This window comes from Epinephelus lanceolatus, chromosome 3 (assembly GCF_041903045.1).
Source record: "Epinephelus lanceolatus isolate andai-2023 chromosome 3, ASM4190304v1, whole genome shotgun sequence".
NCBI classification, from domain to species: domain Eukaryota; kingdom Metazoa; phylum Chordata; class Actinopteri; order Perciformes; family Serranidae; genus Epinephelus; species Epinephelus lanceolatus.
The window spans coordinates 18,205,044-18,229,353 of NC_135736.1; the positions used below are offsets into that span (position 1 = coordinate 18,205,044).

A 24,310-nucleotide genomic window follows, 5' to 3' on the forward strand; every position below is an offset into this window, starting at 1 on the left:
AAACAATAAATAAAGGAGGTATTCAATACGGTATTACACTAATGCTTGTTATTGCTTTATTTTTCCTTTAAGTTGTATTTATGGGGAACAGGTGTTCAAAAAGGGGAGTTATCTTATCAGGCTCATCTTATTTTTTGGCCGACGTAGTAATTCATTACACTCATATCATTGAACCATTTCAGACTAAAACTAACAAACTAACACAGTCAAGATACAAAACAGAAAGACATTTTTTCTTCCATAAAGTAAAACGCAATCAGTAAGAACTACATCAAATAAAATATTTACCGTACAATGTTAGGCACCCGGTCACATCCACATTAGTCTGTGGGTTCATATGCTTGCTTCGGGGTGCTGTGGCCAAGGAGATGACTGTGTTTTTGTCTGCTTATTCACGTTTTTAAACTTGGTAACTAAATTGACTGACTAACGCCTGATCATCACACTTCACAGACTTGAACGCTGGCAGCAATAAATAAAGTAAAATCTCTCTTCATCTGAAATCTATGTCTAATACAGCTAATCAAATTTCCATGCTGGCCTGGCTCTTCTAAAGCACTTCCATTCATTTGAGAAGTATGCCATGAACTGATGCGGCATCTGATAAGTCTGAATCGGAATATGTACAGACTTTCCATCTTTTGAGCAAGTAATAAAATCAGACTCTTAGGCATCCCTGGGTCTCCATCATGCCAATGAATCTATGATGAAATATATTAGTAATATTGCAACTTCCTGCACCGAGTGTTTTACTGGTTTGTAGGGAACAAATCAAGCAGATACACTGTTGTCAGTTTGATACAGCCAGTTAAGCTGGTGCAGTGTAATGAAACAGCGCTGCAAGACCTCCAACTTTACAATCTTGAGCTGTGCAGCTTTTTTTTTTTACTTCACTTAAAGAAAGGCGTTGCTTTAACTGTGATGTCATTTGAAAACTCTAGTTTGTAATGCTGCTGAAATGTACTGTGTTATGCCTCAAGGAGGTAGAGTTAATAGCGGGTCTCTTACTGTCTAAGGACTGTATGGGCACAAGGAAATGGTCCCTAATAAACTGGCAATCGAGGGCAGGTCCTTGCAATTACATGCTCACCACAGAACCAAACCACAACACTGCAGTAAAACCACCGTAACTACTAACGTTACTACCTGCTAAGCACACCTAGCTGACCTGGTGACTTCAAACGGTGCTGCACAGGTATAGTCAATGCATTCAGGAAACAGGATCACACGGTAATGTTAAGTGTAAATGTCCACAATAGTGGTGTTTACATGTGCAGAAGGTGTTGAGGCCTTTACCTGGTCCATCAGACGCTGACAGGGCAGGTGAATTGAGCTTCGGCCGCTTTGAGTTGGGAGGTCCGACGTCCAGCAGGTTTTCAGCCATAGTTGTTCTCTTGTCCGTCTTGGTGCTTAAGTTGATAATTATATTTACCTTATGACAGGGAAGTTGTTTTATCAACCCGAACCTTCCCGGTTAACACATTAGCAAGCTGGCAGCCTGCTAACGTTAGCTAACCGGCTAATAGCTAGCTAATTGCCTGCTACCAGCTAAGTTAACTGTTAGCGTTAGCTAACGTTACTCCTTGCTGTGAGAGTCAGTGTCTTTCAAAAGTGATGCAATAGCGCCCCGCTTCGCCACCGCCATTCACCCCATGATAATCCAACACCCAACACCCACATTATTATCGTTAAATAACCCGAAATAAAATATCCCCCATGTAAAAATCACACTTCAAAATGACAATCCAATAAAATCAGGTGGACTGCTGCATTCCGGGGGAAAGGTCGTAATTTCTAGATCTTCCAAGTACCCATTTTGCGTGACGTCAAATTTCTTCATGCAAAAATCGCGCGAAGCTCCACAAAAATGCACAATTGCATAAAAATGCTGTATTTTTGCAAATCACCTCGAAAGTCACGACCTGGTCTCCGCTTGCCCACGGTAAACAATGCTGCTCCCGAACGGCGACAGGGGCTGAATCGCCGCACTCTGAAGGGGAAATCAGATATACGGAGCCTTTTTGCCCGACGACCACCGATCCAATTCCCGTTTTTTCGCACAAAATGTCTCCGAGGCGACGTTAAGGTTTCGTTTTCGGGGGAAGGACGCTGTCATATCGCGGTAAGGATGCTCGATTTCTACGTAAAAACCAGTGTTGGACCGAAATCCTAATTCCGAGCCACGACAAGATGGCGGCTGTTGATTCCTTCGATACAAAAAAGTTTTTTTTTTCTTTTCCAGATCGGCTGTGGAGGGGGAGGGGCCGCGCTATCACGCCCTACGTGAAAACACCGCTCCTGTCAACCGCTGGGGGCGCTACAGCACCGCCAGAGAAACAGCATACAAGTCAGTTCATAAGTCATTTTTACATGTGCATCATGGTTAAATTAGTATTAAATAAATTATTAAAATATCAGTGTTAATATGTTGAATAAAAAAGCCAACAATAATAATTTTGCAGATCAATCTTAGTTCAATGTTGCATGTTATTTTATGAGTTAAACTACCAAAATTCTAACATCAGATATTAAATTCAATACAGCTATAATACACTCAACAAGTGCAATGTTGTAATGGTAACAGGGCTACCTCTCTCTTTAATTTAAAAGGCTGAAGAACATTTTAAAAAGGCAGGTTACAACCTAGACTCACTTTATGTGCATCTTTTAGTTGAAGATAAACATTTCACAGGATCTGAATTCTTTTAATAATATGATTTTCTGCATCACAAAAGTAAGGCACATGTTTGTGCATGTCATTATAGTCCTCCCTGCAGGTGAGCAAACCTGCAAGAAAAATACACACACAAAAAATGCCAATAACATCAATTTGCTGATTTCCTTTTTGATCACATTTGACTGATCTCTACTGTTGAACTTTTTCATCCTTATAGCTGGTCTTTAGATCTTACTTTCCATTTGCTTTGCTGCTAAAACTGAATTACTACAGTTGCAAACTCAAACCATAAACTTACATAGGTTCGGGCAGTGAATATTTAACAAAGTATACTGTATAAGCTGCTCTTGAGTCATCAGCTGGCTGATCAGAAAGATTTCCACTTTACTGACAGTGTCGGGATTATCTGGGTGCTTTCCTAAAACTTGGCCAACCTGCAATATAAATACAGCCCTCATCTCTGATTTCCTCGGCAATTTAAAAACAAAACAAAATGGCAATTCAGTCTGATTATCAGGCTAATGTGCATATACAGTTAGACATGAACTCAGTCATCTTCATACTTCACAGTGCACTCAGTAGTTTTCTGCTTGGAGATTTATTTCTCTCATACTGAAAAAAAAGAGTAATAAAACCATAACACTCACACTTACTCAAACAGACACACATTGAATCAATTTGATAATACGTGTCTCTTTTTCATTGTTTTCTAGCAAAATCTGACACATGCACATGTATAAAAAAAATCATATGTGACATAAAATAACTGCATATGTACAAACACTGAGTGCTTTGTGCAAATGTGTACAGATTACGATCATGTGTTGATAAATGATACATGGGTAATGTGCACAAAACATACATAATACATCTCATTCATGAACATAACACAAATACACAAAGATTTGAAATCAAACAAGTCTGTCTAATCTTTTGTCCCAGTGTAATTAAAAACACATACGGGTTGAATTTACTTGAAAATTTGTGACGAAAAGATGCAGAGCTGTCACCATTTAAATGAGTGATTATACAATGCTTTTTTGCTGTGATGATTTTTACAAGTGCTAATAAAAACACTCAATGCTTTTCCCTTATTTCTCTGTCACAAAGCAGAATCACACTTCTTCAACAAAAAGGGATGACTTAAACTTCTCCTCAATGCATTTGGCTGTTTTCTTGATTGCATTTTTAACTGCAGCACCAGACGTAGGGGCACTTCTTTCCCTCTGCCAAAACTAAAACAGATCCTGTCACACACTCATCACATATCAACACACTGTCAGAGAAGGATTAAATCCAAGTAACCTTAAATGAGCAAAGCCTAGTGATTTGAATAACCCTGCGTGTTGGCAATACAAATGTAATGTTCAACATAACTGTGGAGAGAATGAAATTAAAATTTAAAAAAGGATGATATGATGCAGAAAAAAACTAAAACTGTAGTGTGTCTGGCAAAGAAGAAACCTCCTCACTCACTCCCATGCAAACAAGATTGCACACACTGTTCACAGATCACAGAGCCAGCAGTGTTCACTTTAATATTTTATTCATATGTGTGTACAGGTGTGCACTACTGGAGAGGTGGTGTGTCCACCAACCTGTGGAGCCCCACACCTTTAATCTACTATGGCTAGTTTCTGTCACTGCTGTGCATGCTGGGGCTGCAGTGACACGGCCTGAAAATGACCAAGGGTTGTCTAAAAATGTGAGGCAGAGGGGTAATCTGGAAGATGTGGGGAAAACAAGGACTTTCATTCAAAACTGATGTCTGATATTCTTTTTTTCATTACTTTGTGTAGTGAGCTGTATTGAATGTCTTTTTTTTAAAAAAACATTTGGAGCTTCTATTGAAGTTTCGAATGCTATCATATTTTAAGATGCCATCACCTTAAATAAAGAAAAAAAATCCTTAAAAGAATCCTTAATTTGAATTAAGTGGTTCTTCAAATTAAATGAGTTTTTTTGGTGGTTTAGTCTGTTTGTTTTTAATCAAATCCATTTTTTTTTCATGTGGGACGGGTCCTCCTGGGGGGCCATAATTCCACAGGGGAAAAATATGGAGTGAAATAAAGTTGAAAAAATGAAAAATTGAGAGTTTACTGATGCTATCATGCTGAACTTTACTTCACTAAAATTCAACATGGACCCTTTTTTGTTAGTTGCTTCCTCGACAATTGTCAATAATTAGGCCTAATAAGAAAAAAAGGGGGGTGGGGGACATTTCTTTAGCTTTTAAGGGGGGGGTGACAGACAAAGTTTGAGAACCACTGTTTTAATAAATAAATGTAATTTACGGTGTTGTTAAAATGCTGCTAGACTGCCTTGTTAACACCGGTGTGTGTCTCCCTTTGTCTGCTGCAAGCAGGAGAGCAAACACTTTACTGACAGCAGTGACAATGTTTTTAAAAGGTTAAATGGCGACAAACATGGATTGAAGCAGAAAATTTCATTAGATTAAACATGTTGTGAATTTTGGAAATGATTACACTTAAATAAATTTTGACTTTTGGACTTAATAGTTCTGGAGATATTGGAAATGTTTGGATCAACATGAGCTGAAAATGATCCTACGCAGCCACTGCTGGAATAATTCTACAAATAGCAAATGATATTAGAGCAGACTAAACTTTATCTGCAACTGTGCAGATACACTGGGTTTGATCAAAATGAATAGACATTATGCAAAAAAAGAAAAAAGTTGTGCTGCGTTCAAATGTTGATGTACATTTTGAATGTCAACGAAAAAGACTTTAGCCAGCAGAGCATGTTTTGTGTCTAAATCTAGAGCGACAGTTCTGGAGAAACTTCTTTGGATTTTCAGGATATTTATGCTACTAATACTATCATGATTATTTGATACAAATAATCACAGCTTGCACAAGCCGATTGAACATATTCCAAATTTAAAAGGCACTGGTTGTGTATGTTTTGGAGTGCACAGTGGCAGAGGTAAATAAATATACTTTTTAATGCTACAGATGGAGTTGGCTACATAAATAGAGATGGTTCCTCCTTTTTCATGTCGTCTCTTTGTCTCTGTTTGTGTTCATAGCTTCTCAAGGCAAGATTCTTTTGCCAAAATGTTGACATGGCTCTAAAATGTGGGGCGGTGACTTGAGGGTTTTCTTTTTCTCCATTTTAAAGAATGCAGCTGTGTGAGTGCAATTCCTCTACAGGTAAGGCAGCAACAGCAAAACAACAGTTAAACAGTGGCCATGTATTTGATTGATTTCCTTTTGCATCATATTACAGTGATCTTTTCCATGTTGTTGACTTGGAATAGATATTAAATACCTTTCTCACACACATACACACAAAGTACAGGGGGAACAAGTGCTTTGAGGAGTAAAGACAAAAGCATGAAGTGAGTAAGAAGCAAAGAGAATGACAGAGGTGCCAGCTATTCGATGAGAACACCACCATCATCGCCACACTATTTCAGGCGACCGGTTAATGACAGCATGAAAGAACTGGAAAAGAGCAACAAAAAAAAAAGATGGAATTTGTCAAAAATAACTGCAGCAAAACCTGCACAACGAGCATAATTTCCTCAAACATACAATCATAATCTATCCTCATTATGAAAACAGCATGATAAAAAAATCTTTCTGAAAACCAAAATACTCAAAAAAAAATACAGTCATTCTTTTTAGGCACCACAAAACAATCAGCTAGTTTAGGTTGCACTGCACCTATAGATCACTCAATTAAGTGGCACAATTTAAGTATATCGATACAGTAGAGGGCCCCCTCCGTATAAAGGCTGTGACAAGATAAAAGTCCCCACCCCTTCAACAGCAAATCACACAGCTAAAGGCAGACAACACCTAACTGTTGAATAAACCTATAGTGATGGACTGACCAATGTTTGTTTTGTCTTCTGGTGATGAAGGCAACCAATGGAACTAAATTTGATTGTGAGGTTATAAACACAGTACTAAAGGAACTGTAGTTGAACTGTGCTTTGACAACAGCAATATGGACCATCCTATCATTTATCATAACTACACAGTGATTGTCCCTCACAGTCTCACTTCAAGTGATATTCCACCCAGAATCTTTTGAGTCTCAAACTCTCACCCCACTGCAGGTTTTAAAGGATACATCTGGTGTATTTTTCTCTTTGGTAAAAAAAAAAAATTCATGAAAAGACCAAAACCAACAATGAATGAAGTCAAAGGCTGATATATCTTCTTCCTCTGCACCTTAAAGCTTCAGTGAGCCACACTGTTGCAATGGCTGATATGTTCCTGCATTACAATGAACATGGGCTCTGCAGTTTAATCCACATACACTGTCCTGCTGCTGTAAACACTCACATCGCACCACATCTGTCACTGAATACAGCCCCTGACAAATGCACTGTTTACTCCTGCTAAAGGAACATCTGATAAAAACTACAGTGCCCACGAGTGGCTGTCCCGTTTCCTGCATGGCCTTAGACCTTTGTTGGATGTAATTCCCCATCTCTCTCTCTCTCTCTCACCTTGTTTCTGTCATTACTTTACTGCCTGCTACAATGAAAAAAGACATAAAAAAAAAAAACCCAAAATATAAATTAAAATACTAGAGTCACAGATAGGGAAGGGAAGTCAGAAAGTACTGGTTTTGGTCTTTTTTTAATAACAAAAATATAGAATATCTCCAGGTAAAGGTAGGTGCAACAAGTCTGCAGTTTGATCTTTTATGCAGCACAGCAGCTTTCAGTCTAGCCTATGAGTGAACCCCAGTGGAGTGATCCAATGAACAAACAGACCAGGTCAATTGAGAAGACTGAGGGTGCATCCCAAATTATTATAATACTGACATTCTATTTAATACACCTCAGCAGTAAGTGAGATTTTATAGTATGTCCAAAACTTAGTGTAAAACTAATAGTTAGTGAGTTGCATACTGTTTCTGGTGAAATATTACAGTGCGCAAACACTGGACACTACGCCGGCATGGATATCCCACAATGCAATACGGCAGATGACAATGTTCAAAACAAACAATGACTGACAGCAACCAAGACAGCTCTGTAACCTCAATAAAGCTTCAATTCAAGATTTCCCTTTGCAAAGTGTAAAATATTTTTAAATATTATTTTTAAATTGCAGGTAGAGCTGAGGTTGACGCAGGTTACCGTGGTTACACATCTCCGACCGGCAAGGAGGCTCTCAGGAAGTGGCTTTGTAATTACAGCTCATTGCGTCCAAGGGATACATATTACTTAATCACACACAAGTTGAACAATACTACATATATCGGGTATGAAGTGCATGGTATGCGATTTTGGACGCAGCGTGAGACTGAAGTATTTCGCTGTGCTATGATGGAGATATGACTGGAACCCACTGAGCATACATACAGATGGACAGCGGGGAAGTCAGATTCTGCGGAATCAGATCACATTTGCCGTTTAGGATCAAACTACAGCCTTTTACACACATTTTTCAGAGCTACATGGGGTGAGTGTTTCATTCTTAAAAGACACACCTTGGGTGGAGTATCACTTTGAGTTTATTTAAAGTGCCTTCCTGCTTTTGTGATGATGTCACTTTTTAAAACCACCTTTTCCTCCAAATCTATATTCCCTTATCTGATTTGATTTTGTGCTTTTTTTGATTGTACTTATTGTGACAGACAAGAACTCTGTTAAAAACATCCTTAAAAGCTATTTCACGGTAATAACTACCAAATACAAGTGGTCGAGAAAACACTGTGCAAGACCTGTGCTTAAAATGTGCATTTAGCTGCTACACAAACTAAAATCTATGCAGCCTGCTTTGTAGCATGTCCCTTTTTTTTACAGAGACTCTAGCACAAATGAATACTGTATTAAGCCCTCATGTCAAAGCAGAATACATAAATTAACACTGCTTCATGTGATTCCCTCATTCTTCCCATATGTCCCTGCTTAGCCCATCATGCTGCACTGGCACTTATATAGAATCTTAAAATAATTTTCCCTTAAGTAAGGTCAAGACTTTGATCAAGTTAAAACAAACGATATGGCACAACAATAATGATTTTTTTTTAAGAAATACTTGCATTGAAAATAAAAGCATGGAGTAAGAAACCACAGCATGTTCCGTAGTCTAAGATTGTTAAAACTTTGTTCAGTATTCATATTTGTTCGTTCACTGTTCTAGTCCTGAAGGCACTTAATAACAAAAATGAATAAGAAAAAAACATCAAGAACAACACCAACAAAACTTCCTTCCCTCTTAACCCCTTTCAGCCTTCTCCCCTAAACACTGCTGTGCTCAACACAGGTCTAACCCACCCCAGCACTCGGGCAACATTCCCATTAAAGACCTCACTAGCCATTTTTACAGCCACTGTAGCCACTGTTTGTGTTGGAGTGGCAAACTCCCTCTTCTTCATCCGTGCCGAAGACATTTCTCCCACGCCTAAAGGAAGGGACATCCTGCCCGCACCTGCAATCTGTCCTGGAGAGTCGGCAGCTGGGGGCAACAGATGACTGGGGAAGAGGAGAGGAGGGATCAGAGACGAGCATAAAACTCCTCGTTGAGGTTTGTTAGCTCGTTGGCCTCCGCCTCTTCGTCCTGCTCCTCTTGAAGTGCGAGAGGAGCAGGCTGCATCTGGGAGGGCCCCTGTGCGGCACTAGGTTCTGGGCCCAGTTCAGAGTGGGGAGGGAGGTGAAGGTCCGTGGCAGGGGACTGCCCAGGAAGGTGTGGAGGGTCCCTATATCCCTCCTCCCTCACCTCTGTGGACTTAGCGTGGACAGGCTCAGGCCCTGCTCTCGAAGGCCTTACAGCGCTCTGTGGTTGAGAAGGGAGTGTGGAAAGAGAGGAAGAAGGACGAGGAGTGGAAGAAGAGGGAGGAGGAGCTGCTGCCTGGGCAACAGATCCTGAAGTCTTAATGGCTGTTGATGCTATGGACGAGGCTCCGACACCGGCGCCCAGCTCCGTTCGATCTTCATATATACTCTCCCCACTTTTGGGGTACAGAAAGGTCCTCATTTGACCTTTGCCCTTAACATTCACTGTACCTCTGTAGTCAAACTCTAAGCCCATGGCACTGAGCACAGCGTGGCTCTCTTCGCTCACCTGCACCCGACACTCCACCCCGGTGGAGTCCATGCGGCTGGCAATGTTGACCGTGTCTCCCCAGATGTCATAGAGCAGCTTAGTGGTGCCAATCACCCCTGCCGTCAGCGGCCCGTGGTTAAATCCAATACGGAGCTTGAAACCAAAACCCAGCATGTTCTTGTTGAAGTCGTCCAGGACGCCCATCATCTCAAGGGCAAAGTTGAAAAGCGCCCTCAGGTGAGAGTGCACAGAGTCATCATCATTCTCAGCCAGCTGCTTGACGTTCAGTCCAGATGCTGCCATGTAAGTGGCACCGATTGTCTTGATCTTCTCCACGCTTTTGAATTCAGGTTTGCGAAGGAGCTCGTCAAAGTCTCCGATTAGCTCGTTGAGTACACGATAGCACTCCTTCCCACCCTCGTAGCTCTCTTCATAGAACTCACTGAAGTTTACGATACTGGCAAAGATCACGCCCACACTGTCGTGATTCTTGGAGTAGCTCTGAGTCACCTGAGGAAACAATGAAATGTGTTGAAATATTTTGAACACTAAAATGTGTAGATGATAGTGGTGATAAAAGGACAAGATTGTCATTTTTCATCTCCTTCATTTAAGAAAAAATTACTAGGACGCATATATTTTTGGATTTCTTTTCGAGGTTTTCCAATACCATTACCAGTATCAGATATGCTTCCGGCACTGCCTAAAATGCTGGATTGGGTATCGGCAAGTACACAAGTCAATGCACTGATCCAATACCACATCATTTATTAATAAGGTTAAAAGCACTTTCACAAATGGGTAAAACAGCAGTTTTCCCAGCAATCAGTTCTTCACCATGATAAAATAGCCTACACAGCAAGTTGCATTGTGCAGCCACTGGAAACTACCGTTTTAGAGCAGCGAGGAAGAATCATATTATGTTGGCCGTTAGCAAAATGTCAGGCACTAGCTACATATTTCACTGAAAAGTCCCATTGGTTTAGGGTTTAACCCGAGCCATGCCATACAGCAATGATAGTAATTATTTCACGTCCATACAGGGTTCGTAGTACAGAACTGTTCTTTTTTTTTTTTTCACGCAATGGTATCTGATCAGTTCTGAGTATTGGCCGATACCCAAGTTCAAGCATCGGAAACAGTATCAGGACGAAAAATGGTATCAGAACATCTCTAATCACCTTAAAAATGGTGTGTTCAGCATAACATAACAATGAAAAAATATATGTTATAAGCACAGGGGTAAAAGTAGACTGGTATCGTCTGGTACTCTGCTTTCTCCTCTTCCCAGTACTGCATACTGGCACTAAAAGATTCCATGCCAGTACACAGTACTGGGAAGTGAGGAAAGCAGCTGCCTGGCTAAATCGGTTTGGCAAAGTTGGAATGATATTCACAGATTCAAACTTAACGAATCAATTACTCAAAAGCAAAATGTTGTTAAAACACAAATGTACTAAAACAATACTACAAAAAATATTCAATAACTTCACTCATGAAGTGTAGTATCTCTAAAATCCCAAGCACAAATGTGCTTTTGCATTATTCTGGGGAATTTTCAATAGGAAAAAATATTAAATAAATCCACTCCTATACAGTGTTGTGTTCCCAAATATTCAACCACTTCGCAGTAGGAGAACAATATTAAGTGAATGGGGTAGTAGTACCGGTAAGAACTTAAATCTACTTTCACCCCTCGTATTAAGCATTGTTCTGATAACCTTCATAATTAAGTCTGACATATTAGTTTCAGCTTCTACAAAAACCTTGAGCTGGTCAGCGACATGGATGGGGATGATGTTGCCCAGTAGCCACTCAGCCTGGTCTCGCATCGTCTGGATCTTGGCGCGGTGTTTGTCAGCCTCCACATTGCCGTGGTAATGGAGACGGTAGCTGACCTCAAATTCACGGTTGAGGAACCAGACCAGGAGGAGTAGCAGGAAGAAGGCCAGGACAGCCTCTGGGACCAGAAGGTCAAGAGGTCTCGGGGGAGGTTCAGGACCAGGGGTGACTGAACCGCCATCGCTGGATGTGGAGATGTTCAGTCTGAGCGAGAAAACGGGGAGAACAGAAGAAAAGTCAGAGTGGTTCAAGCTGAACGGGAATGGCAAACAAAGGTAAGGCAGAACAGGAAATGATTAACAGGATTAAGAGCAGAGATGAAATAGAGGCTGGAGGATTTTTTTTGGAGTCAGTCCCTTAAAATTAATGAGCTAGAGTGTAATTCTTTCCATTTTAGCGGAGGCAGAAATATGCGCTTCTCTACTGGCCTCAATAACTCCCACCCAATACTCACAACTCATTGACAGCCTGGCTACAACTATACACCCATACGTCCATCTCTGACTGAAAACAACATGGTTATCCTGCTGCTCTGGGGTTGTGGGAAATGAGGGAAATCACTATCTGAAGTCAAAGTAAATGAGGAATATAATTAAACATTTATTATATATCTCCACACAAAAAAAATCTTGAAATATGGAGTACTAATTCAATCTCAAATAAGCAAAAGTCCAACTATTCAAACTGTGTATCATCCTCTTAACTGACAAGCAACATGGAGTACACTGCAGTGAACAATACAGATGAAGCACTGAGAAATGTTTCTATGTCACTTCATTTCTGATTTAAAAATTGTACTTTGAACAATGAACACTGCCTTACAGGGAAAATCCACCACTTTATGTATATGTCCAGTCACTGCTGGTGATAAATGCAGTCCACTGAAGCAACAAATTCCTCAATGCGTGCTATATTGACCAACAAAGCCGAGTTCGCAGCTGCAAAATCTGTTGCTTTTCCTGCATTCAGCCAAGTTTAAAAGAGAAGTCACGTCGTCATATTACGTCGTACCACTTGGTTACAACGCATGCAGTAAAATCCTGTCTACACTTGCACTTACACTGGTGCACTTTTATAGAACATGAGGATGATTGACTTGTTTCACTGAGGTGTCCAAAGTCAGCCTTGGGTTGGAATATATTATGTGAAAAATAATGATATGGGTGAGAAATGCAATTCTACAATTACTGAAAACTTTGTATGGTATAGATAGATATTAATTAGTCCTTTTGGAAATTCATTGTGTGCAGTACAGAGATCGTCAGATAAATAAACAGACAACACCCATCACTATCTATTCGAGCGTAACCAAAAAGTTCTTCCAGGCCGAGCACACCCAAGAAGGCTAAAAAACGCACCCAAAGAGCCCCTGAACGGACACCCTCCCTTTCTTTCTAGTGCCGTCTGCTGTTTCCCTCCAACATTGTAGCTAGTTCCCATGAGGTCAGCTTTCATTTAATAGCTTTGCATCCAGCGCTGTCACTTGGCATGTCAGGAGGCGTGCTCCAGATGCCACTCAAAAACACTTTGTTGCTCTCTTGGTTTGTATTGCAAACTAGCTACGTTTCCAAAAACCAAAACGGCATCCCAAAATATGAGCGCAGAGGATGTTATGGACGAGAATACATTTTACAGTGTTTTGGCTGACTCTTATATTCAGCCGTATTCATTTGATATCCACAACACAGGTGGCAAATTTCCCCTTTAAACTGATTACTGATTACTTACTGATTACTTTAGCATTTGTAGTTAGCAAAGGTAAGCATACTGAATGCAAGAAAGGTTTGAAGGGTTATCTGTCCTTGAAAATCTAAGAATCATCAGGTTCCCTGCTGACAGACAGACTAATAAAAACTGATAAATACCAGCAGCCCTCTGACTGTAACACTGGCTCATAAAATGATGTGTCTCTCAAGTATGATTCAAGCAGTGTGTATCCTGTGTGCCCTGAGAAGCAGCTGCCAATCACAATGCTAACTGATAAAGGCAGAAGAGCTTTTTCCAGCCCTCCCTCCCTCCTCGTCCTCCTCAGCAGTGCAGTCAGCTAACTTGTGGTTCTAATACAAAATTCAAGCCAGCACTGGCTGTATGAGTCATTTCCACCACTAGTGACATTTAGCAGCCATTACTACTGGTGCACACAGGCAGAGACGGAGGAAGAGAGAGACGGAGGAAGAGAGAGACGGAGGAACGATTGCTGAATAAAGAGCAGGAGAGCGTGAGATTGAGTAAAAGCCTAAGAGAAAACAGTAGTCAGGAAAAACTACAAAAGGAGCCGTCGCTCCTTTTGACCCTTCAAATGTCACTCATCCATCAAACCCCTCTGTTTCCACGGAGACACTCACCCATGAACTGGCAAGCTGTTATTAGCGGAGCTGAAAGACGACAAGAGTGGTGTCAGTCAGGAGAAAGGGCCGGTCAACGTGCACACACACAGCAAAAACACACACGACACACACACATGAACAAACATATATAATACAGATCAAATTAAATCCTCTGCACCAGCTGAAAAACAGGTAGATTGAGATATGTGCTACCAAAGCAGCTGGCTAGATGTTTGAGAATATGCACACAGTGGATAGTATAACTACATATGGGTGTATATATACCGCATCTGCTGACTTGTGTATATGTACCATATACATTTTCATCTGGTACTTGTGTATGTGTGCAAATAACAAGTGCTCACCTGTACCTGTGCAAGGGGCTGTACAGCAGCAGCAGCAGGGCGACCCCTGTAGCAGTGGCCAGGACTGAGCGCATCCAAAAACTGAGCTGACAGAAGTTGCAATACTGGATGATGGCCAGGATGGTGGCGCAGCACAAGAACATGGTCACCTGGAGAAAAAGGGGCCAGTTATTAAAATGACCTAACCAAGCAAACAAGGGCTATACTGAAAATACAACAGAACAAAAACAGTTCAGCTTGTCAGGAGTGTGTGTGTGTGTGTGTGTGTGTGTGTGTGTGTGTGTGTGTGTGTAGGAGAGGTAAGTATAAGGTAAACTAAATAAATGAAGGGTTTTCGACAGTTCTGTATATTAGTTACTGCAAAATGTAGTGACTAAAAACACTATATTGTGTGAGTAAAGTAATATCGGTACATTAAGCTGGCATTATGAGTGTAAAATAAACACTTCCATCTAAAACAATTTTTGATTATGCCACTTAAAACCAAAACTTTTCCTTGAGATTTGTGGCTTTATTTTCTGTTTTAATCCTTATCTTCTAAAATTACTGGTAGTAGAACAGGTTTTATTTAACCTTTTTTAATTTCTAGGTGTAGTTTTATTTGTATTGTCACAAGAAGTCCTTAGGTAATATTAAAAAGAAGGTTAAAACACGTTTCCTTATGAAGACTGTGGTATATGTTTACATACTTCAAGCTCTGCACATAGTAATGAGTATGAACTGCACAAGACACATGGCAGGGTGTTATTGTTTAACCATGCCAGAGTCAAACAGCAGATGAGGAGATAAATTTATTTTTCCACACTTTGACTTTAACTATCCAGACGCGAGACAAACCTGAGACATTAAACTGAATGCAGCAGCACTCTATTAAAGCAACAGTGAGCGCGTTTACATGCACACTAATAAACTGATCATTATCTGATTTCTGGAGTTACCTGATTATTCAAGTGGTCATGTAAACAGCATAATCCGATAGGCTTTATCAGATAAAAGCCATTATCTGATTATGAGAAATCAGATAAACACATCTAGCTTTTTCCCCAATAGTCAGATTATTCGGTGCATGTATACCCTTTAATCTGGTTTCTTTCGGGTTTTGCTATTTTACACTCCCACTCCACTACATTTTAGAGGGAAATATTGTACTTTCTACTCCACTACGTTAATCTGACAGCTTTTGTTTCCTTTCATACAAAGATTTTACATAAAATAATATATTTTTATATTCTCAGTGTTTAAATTGTCACTTTTATTTTATCTTACTTATATGTTATGCACTTTGTGTGACACGTTTATATACAATACACTTGTATATTGCACTTTGCAGTACTTTTACTCCGAATCTACCCAAAGTATGTAAAATTGGCTCCACATTGATATACTACACATTAGAATGCTCTCACATGTATTTGTTAATGATAAAAACAAACAGTACTGTAAGAATATAAGCTGTCAGCATGATGAGTGCTTTATTTTGCAAATATATGACTTGCGTACTTTTCGAGGTTTTTCAAGGATATGAGTACCTACTGTAACAGGAAGTTTGAGTTTTATGTCAGGTACTTGAGGAGAAATCCAACTGAAGGACTGAATCATGTGTTACCATTACCTGATTATTCCCAGTTATCTGATTATTGTGCACATGTAAATGTGCTCAGTGTCAAAATGAAAGTTAACTATCCAGGACACTGAAAAGTAGTGGTGCTGCAACGATGAATCCATTAGTTGTCAACTATTCCATTAATTGTTAGTTAATGTGGTAATCAATTAATTGGTTTGAGTTGGGGTTTTTTAGATGAAAAGAAGTCAAAACGTCTGATTCAAGCTTCTTAATTGTGAATATTTTCTGTTTTCTTTCCTCCTCTCTGACAGTAAACTGAATATCTTTAAGTTGTGGAAAAAAAGACATTTGAGGATGTTATCTTTGGCTTTACGAAATACCGATGGACATATTTCACCACTTTCTGGCATTTTATAAACCGAACTACTCCTGGTGGCCATGTCTTCACCTAAATGTTATTTAACCACTTATTGTTTAGCAAAATGTATTGCTTGTGTGTAGAGATGATTGTTTTTTGCCACTCTCATTTTTATTTTATTGTACAATATGTTTTAAACTAGTACTTTTACTTTATGTTCATTTTCATGAATTCTAACAATAAAAATTACAAGTAAGATCATCTCCAATTAGTTTTTTTCCTCTCCCAGTAAAAAAAACAAACACTTTTGCTTTTGTCTTTCCTCTGCATGTAATTTAACTAGTATCTAAAAGTTAGATGTCAAATGCAATATGAACCAAGCCACAGCATATTGCAGTGCAAAAAAATGATCTTCATATATCAAATGCAGGAAGGAATGTTTCAAGGGCAGACGAAGAAAAGAAGTACCCATTTTCTACGATACATTTGATGTGAAAGGTGCTGTTTTAGGTTTTCAGATAGGGCTGCACAACTATCAAAATCACAAGCGCAATAGCCAAATCACAGGAGCTGCAATTTTTTTTGACAGAGGTAAAAATCATTTCAAAAAGTCATTATGAATAAAGCATTGTGGTGCTACGGGAATGCCTATAAATCATATTCCAGATGTGAGGAAACATGATTTTTTGGCACAGTCATTTTTATAATTTTTTTAGTAAAATCAAACAAAAAAATGACCACTCCCATAAAACTGTGACTCATATCGCAATCGCACTATCATCAATGTCGCAATATATATTATTTTTGCATATTGTGCAGCCCTGCTTTCAAATATAGAATAATTCAAGCAAACACACACAGAGACAGCAGTGGTAATTTGGTGACATTCACAGGTTGTTAATGATTATAGTGACAGAATAACATCTTTTCCCCTCTCATCCCTACACATGTCCTCCCTCTCTCCCAGCGATGCCCCCCTCCAGCACTGTTATTGGGGTCTGATATCTTCAAAGGCATTAAAGTCCAGAAAACTGCATGTCTAATTAACAACCCTCCCTGAGACTCCCACTTTGATCTGCAAGCCCCGAAGAGATGGGGAGAGAGTGGAGGGGAGAGACGGAGCAGGGTGGGAGAGAAATGGATCGCGAAATGGGGTGTTGAAAATCCTTGAAAAACAAGATATCAAAACACCACACATCTTGTGAGCAGCCGTTGGCTCAAAGCTGGAAAGAGAGAATCAAACTTATACAGAGCTGGATATGGCCTTGACTCAAAACAGCAGAGAAACGCTGCAAAGTATGGCTGCTCTCAATCTTCTCACATGCGGGACTCAGAGAAGAAGAAATGTCAACATTCCTGGTGCCAAGGTCCACAGGCGAAGCCTCCTGAAGTCTCCTAGCTGTTTTCCTTCTACAGTTCCTATCAGGGCTAATGCCAGCTAACAGCTCTGATGGTCTCCAAGGATCTCTGGCTTCAGACCACCATGGGCAAGGTTTCAAACCGCCCAACTTCGCCCTGCATACTTTGGCTTAGGGATATCAGCGAGGGCAACAATTGTAGCTTCGAAATCACTCGTAGTACGACTCCCACAATTAGCAGTAGCCCTGTAACAGTGGAGGCAGCACAGTTGCACTGATACCCTTTTTCCACCAAATTAGCTCTGGGTCTTGAACTGGCTCTGCTCAGGACCATCGAACCATTGCAACTATGGATGCGTCACTTTTGTTCTGTCATTACAGATATTTGTTTTTATCTGAAAAAAAAAGGATGACCAATTATTAATGAGACCACTACACGCTCTTTTTTTCCAATGATTTCTCACTTAGCGATTCTATTGTTGCCTTTTCCACCCTCTCTTTCTGAACTGTAGAATATGACACGCCAAATGATGTTGAAAAACCTGCTATTTTTGGTTCCAGCTGAGAATGACTCAAAATTAGGAGTGTAAAGCAGAACGAAACCCATGTTATGTTGTGGGAGAAGGGGTATGAGAGTGGGAGCAGGAGTCAAATTAACTGTATTACTAATGCTAATAGCGACAGTGGTTGCAGCCTAAGTGGTACTGCTGGCAGCAGATGTAGCAGTAATATTGCTAAAGGTATACTATGCAGGATTTTCCTTAAAAAACAATGTACAGATTCATACAGAAGTAACTGCTCTCAGTCATCATTTATAACCCACTACAAGTGTTTGGGCATGTATTTCTCCACAGAGACTCTGCCCACTGCCTGTATCTTCTTATTTCCTTCTTGTTTTCTGTATCCAGGTCATTTATTGGTGTGTGTGTCTCCACAGATCTCAGGTGAGGTCGGGGCTTTATAAAAAGGTATCAACCAGATGCCTGTCAGCCAGACTGTCAGCAGCACACATCTAAGAGATACAGCACAAATCTAGAGTTACTGTCTTGTGGTTGTATGTCTCTGCGAACCAGTTGCAGTTACAGTTTACATCCATATCTGTGAAAACATGGATGCTTCACACACATCTTCCCCCCAGCGGCAGCACAGAAGATCCATACCATTAGCACAGTTTAAGGTGGGCACCCACGATTAGTGTCATCAATTCTGTATCTGACCAAATATCACTGTGATGTTGTTGAATAATGATCAGAAAAGTGTTTTTGTAGAACACTATGATGTCACTGTGAAGCTGATCTTTGACCTTTTTGATATAAAATGTCCTCATATCATCACTGCATCCGACTAGACATTTGTGTGAAATTTTGCCATAATTTGAATTCTGAATTTTTGAGTTAATGGCCAAAAACGTGTTTTGTGAGGTCACAGTGACCTTTGACCACCAAAATCTAATCGTTTCAGTTTTGAGTCCAAGTGGATGTTTGTGCCAAATTAAAAAAAAATCCCTTGAAGGTGCTCTTGAAGGATGGACAGACAATCTGAAAACATAATGCCTCTGGGCACAGCTATTGTTGGCATGGGTGGGGCATAGAAAACCACAAACACCAAATGAATCCGGTTGGCTTTTACTTTTACTTTCACTGGTGAGTGTGTTTACAAACAGTTACGGCCAGTCCTGCAAAGTATACCTTTGAATAATAGTATGAAGCGATGACAAATGTAGTGCAGCAGCAGCAATATGTTTGATAGTTTAACTTAAAATCTAAAATACTACTATAATTATTGTTAATTCTCCTAATTCTCTACTGAGAATGATTCTTAAGAAAGAGATATTGCCTGGGTGCAGACCTTTGAATCCGCCCACTCCACTGAGTTGACTAATTTGTCTGGTATCAAGTCATGAAACAGCGGTTTCTTGTTTAAATCAATCACTCAATCAATCAAGCCCCACGGCACGACTAACGCTGTTGTCAAACACTGTCAAGCTGTGCACCCTAACTGATGAGAAGTAATAGCAACAATGGCGGTAGATGCTGCTGTCGAGGCTGTTCTAAATCGGCGTGTGTTCTCAACATCGCCTGACATCGTAGTTTGTTTTACTTTGCTCCACTCCACCCTTAAACCCACAGTAAAACCAGTACGTTGGCACGGCTATGCATCAGTGTCAGTTTAAAATGACATTAGATTCAGGCAGACATGTCGGTCTCTCGTGATTGGTTAGGGAAAACTAAAACCCCCTCCCCCATGGGAATCAGTAGACGCAGTGTCAGACGGAAGATGGAAACAGAGTGCAATGACAAGAGACGGACACACAGAGTCTCTGAGTGCCCACATACAGGACAATGTCTTCCCTTTTACTCATTCACACACAGTCCAGTTTTTATCCCGTCATCCCACCAAACAGCCATGTTTACCTGGAGGGGCAAGTGGACGCTGCAGGTGAGGTGCGACAAGACAGAGATGGCAGGGAGGGAAACTAACACAGCACCAATCACATGACGGGGAACCCATCCAGACACCACCAGGAGCAGGGAGCGGGTACAGTTCATCACCTCCTCCAGATAGAAGGCCATACTGCAGGAGACGAGAGGAGGACAGAGTGTTAGGACGACACATCAGAGGATGAGTTTCCAGCAACACAGCTCCAAAGCAATATTCTACATGAGACCGAAATCAGAATAAACAAAAACATGACATAGCAAATCAAAGCTACATACAAAACAGAGTAAAGAAAAACATATTATCTCTCCCTGAATTACTCTCCACCCCCGGTCCTGCTCAGTCAGGGATAAATTGCAGCAGACTCTCAGCAGTCCTTAATTAAGACACATTATTAAAACACAACTATGCTGTCCAAGTCCCAGCGAAAAGATGGAGATTTATTGCCCAATTTTCACATGGCAGTAAGTGGAAATTAATTTGTTTCCAAATGTTCTCCACTGAGAGAGATACATCCACACCCATAAACACACCACAAAATCCATAAAACACATCTTAAGCATTTCAAATACTGGAAACTCCAAGTAGACAGTTTTTTGGGGGGGAAGCGGGGGGGTTGGAACTTCTCACTGTGCCAATTTCTGAGCCAATATTGGTCTTTCACAAAAAAAAAAACTGGATGTGAGCCAGTCATATCTGACCAGGGAAGTTAATCCATTGTGGTGTGGGAGCCAACCACCACATAAAATAATTTGTTTTGGTTTCAGTGGAGAGTTGTGATGCTATGGGATGGTCTATTAGTGGTTTCCAAGTCTGTGCCACTGAGGCCCAAGAGATACAGGCTTTTAATCCAACCAAGCACTACAGCAGTCAATTTGGAAACAAATAGTTAGATATTCTTGGGCCCTGATGGCACAGCACTGACAATAACAGCCTACATGACATTTCACAAGGTTTTCCGTTCTTCCAGCAAAACAAATCGGCCTTAACAGAGTCCTTCTCGTTTTGTTTTGCAAAAGTTTCTTTCATGAATGTATTATAGAGTATAAATACCTTCTAACTGTCCTTTTAAACCCATATTTGTTGAACTCTGTTGCAAAACATGTGCGCGCACTCAATACTCACCGTATGGACAGCACCAGGGAGGCCAGCTCCAACAGGCCAGCCAGGGGAGCCAGGGCCAGGGCAGCAGGAGCCGGATGGCCCACAGTGGCTGGGCTCACCAGAGGTGGAAGGAAACAGGCCAGTGTCAGAGCCAGGAAGACAAAACAGCTGAGGAGAACATCCAGGAAGGAGCTGAAGGTGGAGCTCGCGAATGTCTGCACCTGCACCTGGTTCTTTACCTGGAGGGGAAGAGGGGTGTGAAACGGAGGAGAGGCAGTGGCTCAGTCTTCGCAGAAATCATGTCTGCACTGTACACTGCACATGCACAGATGCTTGACCTTCATTTGAATTTAATATAGTAAAGAACTACTATGATAAAAGGTAGCTGTATAAAAGGTAATAGTGATATTTCTAAAACTAAACTGAGACCATTTAGTCATCGGGTAAAAATATTTTTTTTATAAATGATAACCTATTCAGATTTCAAAAGCTTTTTCATGATACTTGAGTTATTGTGTCCATTAGAAATTAGTCTTAAAAGTATGTCTAACATATATGTGTGTGTGCTGACCTCACTACAGACCACTATATCTTTTTAATATAAAAATTGAAACTAATTTAATTCGATAAGCAAAAGTAAAACACAACATTTATAAAATATAAACCTAAACACACATAAGTTAACAAACTGTTAAATCCACAGTGGAAGCTTCTATCAAATAAACTATAGTCACAACCAAAGACTGATCATCAGTGATCATCACTGCAGATCTGCATCAAATAAACTCAGAGGCTGAACATCAGTGTTCTGAGCGCTGTAGTAACACTGCTGCAACAGCAGGGGGCTACAAGGCTGCAAGGCTAATATGGCATAAAATCTGGGAAATAGGGTGGTGTTGGGGGGTGGTACAAGGAAAACACTGCAACAACTCCTGCCCCCCTTCACTCGCAAACACATATACACACACAGTCAGACACACACAGGCACAAAGCACACAGCACACTGTCTAAGACCCCTGGATGTCCCCATCCACATGCTTGACAAATATCCTATTAAGAAAGTCGGTAAATAGTCAGCAACTATTCTAAAGTTTGTGCTGAGTACGGCTGTGATGAGGCTTATAATTACAGTGACAGGTAGGTCACTGGTTTGATATTAATAAGTTGTTAAATTTAAATGTGACCAAATTCATAAATTTTGGATATCGAAAAAATAATAGTCCAGTAGAAATTATCATAGTTAATGCTGAAATCAAAAGAATTTATAAAATAATTTTTTGGGAGTTGTGACAGACCATAAACTCTGCTGGAAGTCACATATAAATCATGTAATGATGACAAAACGTCAAAGTCCAATTTCTATGCTACAGAAGAGAGCTGTAAGGGGTCATAAACAGAGCTGAGTAACACATACCAGCTGAACAATTATTTATAAACTCACACGCTCTCAAATTTAGAGATTTGGTAAACCTTAAAAATGCCCCATTAATGTATAAAGTATAAAATAAGATGCTTCCAGACTGTGTCCAGAAGTTGTTCAAAATTGGAGAGCCAGTATGAACTAAGAGGAACATGTTTTATAGGTTAACAAAAGTAAAGATAAGAATAATGTGGAATAGTTTTAAAAATTAATTGATGTTGTGTAATGTGTCAAACACCTGATTGATATAAAAAGTATTGTGAAAAAATGCTGATTATGAAATATAAAACCTAGTTATGAATACCAGTGTGTGCGTATGAATATTTGTTTGGGACTTTGAGCTATATAAAATGTAAATATAATTTGTTTTGTTGCTTTCATTTTCATTGTATAATTCCAGAGAACAGTACAAAACTACTGAAGTAAAAAGGGTGGGTGCAATAAGCCAAGGTTTCAGTCAACATGTTTGGGTCAGCATAACTTCCTTTGACTTGTCAGTGCTTCAAAAGTAATAATATTATTATGATTATTATGATTATGCTGATGGTGATTTTTTTCTCTCTTTTTCTTGTGTCTATTTGAGTTGTGTAAGTTTGAAAATGACCAAAATAAATGAACTAAACCGAACTAAAAAAGGCAAGGTAGGATGTGTGTGTGTGTGTGTGTGTGTGTGTGTGTGTGTGTGTGTGTACCTCCTCCTTGTAGCTGGTGCGGTAGGCCTTCTCCAGAGGTCTCTCTAGGAAATTGAGGCTGATCTTGTTGATGGGTGGTTTGAAAAAGTAGTCCTTCATCAGACTGTGAACAACAGAGAGACAAGACCAAATATAAGATTAATATATTTTTCCTATGGAAGTCAAATATTTATTAAAAAACAAAACTTTGCTGATTTTGTCAGCAAAGGTTTGTTTGGACCAAAACTCCCAATAAATTTACTTCTGAATCTTTTTTTCTATGTACTCAACTTGGAGTAGATTTTAATATATTGCAGAATGGTTGATGTTTGGTCTGGTTGAGTCACACTCGAGTTTGTTTGCAAAATGAAATGAAAATGAGTGTGTCAAACATTTGCATTCTGTTTTTAAGAGTGCCCTTTCTGTGTGGTGTCTGTGTTTCTCGACATTATCTGAAGACATGAAATGTGAAAGTGATCTCTGTAATGCTATGATATAGGTATAGTATATCATATCATATCCCTGTGATAGACTGGCAACTGATGGAGGTAGATACACACTTTGAGAGAAAATTATATGGAGGTTTATGTCATTTATATAAATCGTGCTTACTCATTCACAAAGTTCAAACATACGAACATGGGATCTTGTTTATGACCACATGGATCCTTTCACCACATCTCACTGTGTAAACTCAGTCACCCTGATCACCGATAACCTCTTGCTCACCTGTCCTCCCTGATAACATCCACAAAATGGACGTCACTCTTCTCTCTGAAGTTCTTGGCACGTAGCTGGATGAGGGCGGAGTGGTCCATCCCCGTGCCTGTTGCCCCTGTGCCACCGGCCATGCCTAGACTGGTGCCAGTACCCGTGCTGGTGCTGGTCTTCTTCTCTTTCTCCTGGAGCATGTCGCACAGGGAGCTCTGGCTGGCTCGCACTGGATCCTCCAGCGGGGGACTCAGGAGACCGTTGGCCGCTCTGGGGCTGTGACCTGGGATGAACTGGATCCATACGAGAAGGTGAGGAAGACACAGAAGATGACAGGGAGGAGATTCAGGAGATAAGGGAGAAGAAGAAAAAGGTCACACAGACGGAGGTGACACAGGACATGACTGTTAAGTGACATATGCACTGGTGCTGTCAGT

At 40.2% G+C, this 24,310-nt stretch overlaps 2 protein-coding genes across 7 annotated transcripts in view; both read right to left on the reverse strand.

Annotated features, from left to right (window-relative positions):
* The window catches only part of crebbpa (CREB binding lysine acetyltransferase a), a 54,195-nt gene extending 51,950 nt beyond the window's left edge, over positions 1–2,245 (reverse strand). For all 3 annotated transcript variants that reach the window (XM_033623742.2, XM_033623740.2, XM_033623739.2), the window contains exon 1: positions 1,297–2,245. In XM_033623742.2, coding sequence (XP_033479633.1) covers positions 1,297–1,384 — 88 coding nt within the window. In that variant the 5' untranslated portion in view covers positions 1,385–2,245. The remainder of the gene's footprint in view (positions 1–1,296) is intronic.
* A 6,781-nt stretch (positions 2,246–9,026) lies between these two features.
* adcy9a (adenylate cyclase 9a) overlaps positions 9,027–24,310 on the reverse strand; it is a 46,866-nt gene continuing 31,582 nt past the window's right edge. The window contains exons 4-11 of one of the 4 annotated variants that reach the window (XM_033623744.2): positions 23,892–24,166; positions 23,184–23,286; positions 21,093–21,310; positions 19,943–20,102; positions 14,255–14,397; positions 13,902–13,931; positions 11,481–11,760; positions 9,027–10,224 (exon numbers count right to left, since the gene is read on the reverse strand). In XM_033623744.2, the coding sequence (XP_033479635.1) occupies positions 9,166–10,224; positions 11,481–11,760; positions 13,902–13,931; positions 14,255–14,397; positions 19,943–20,102; positions 21,093–21,310; positions 23,184–23,286; positions 23,892–24,166 (2,268 nt within the window). In that variant the 3' untranslated portion in view covers positions 9,027–9,165. Of the gene's footprint in view, positions 10,225–11,480; positions 11,761–13,901; positions 13,932–14,248; positions 14,398–19,942; positions 20,103–21,092; positions 21,311–23,183; positions 23,287–23,891; positions 24,167–24,310 lie in introns of all 4 variants that reach the window. The other 3 variants (XM_033623743.2, XM_033623746.2, XM_033623745.2) reach the window with 3 other exon arrangements.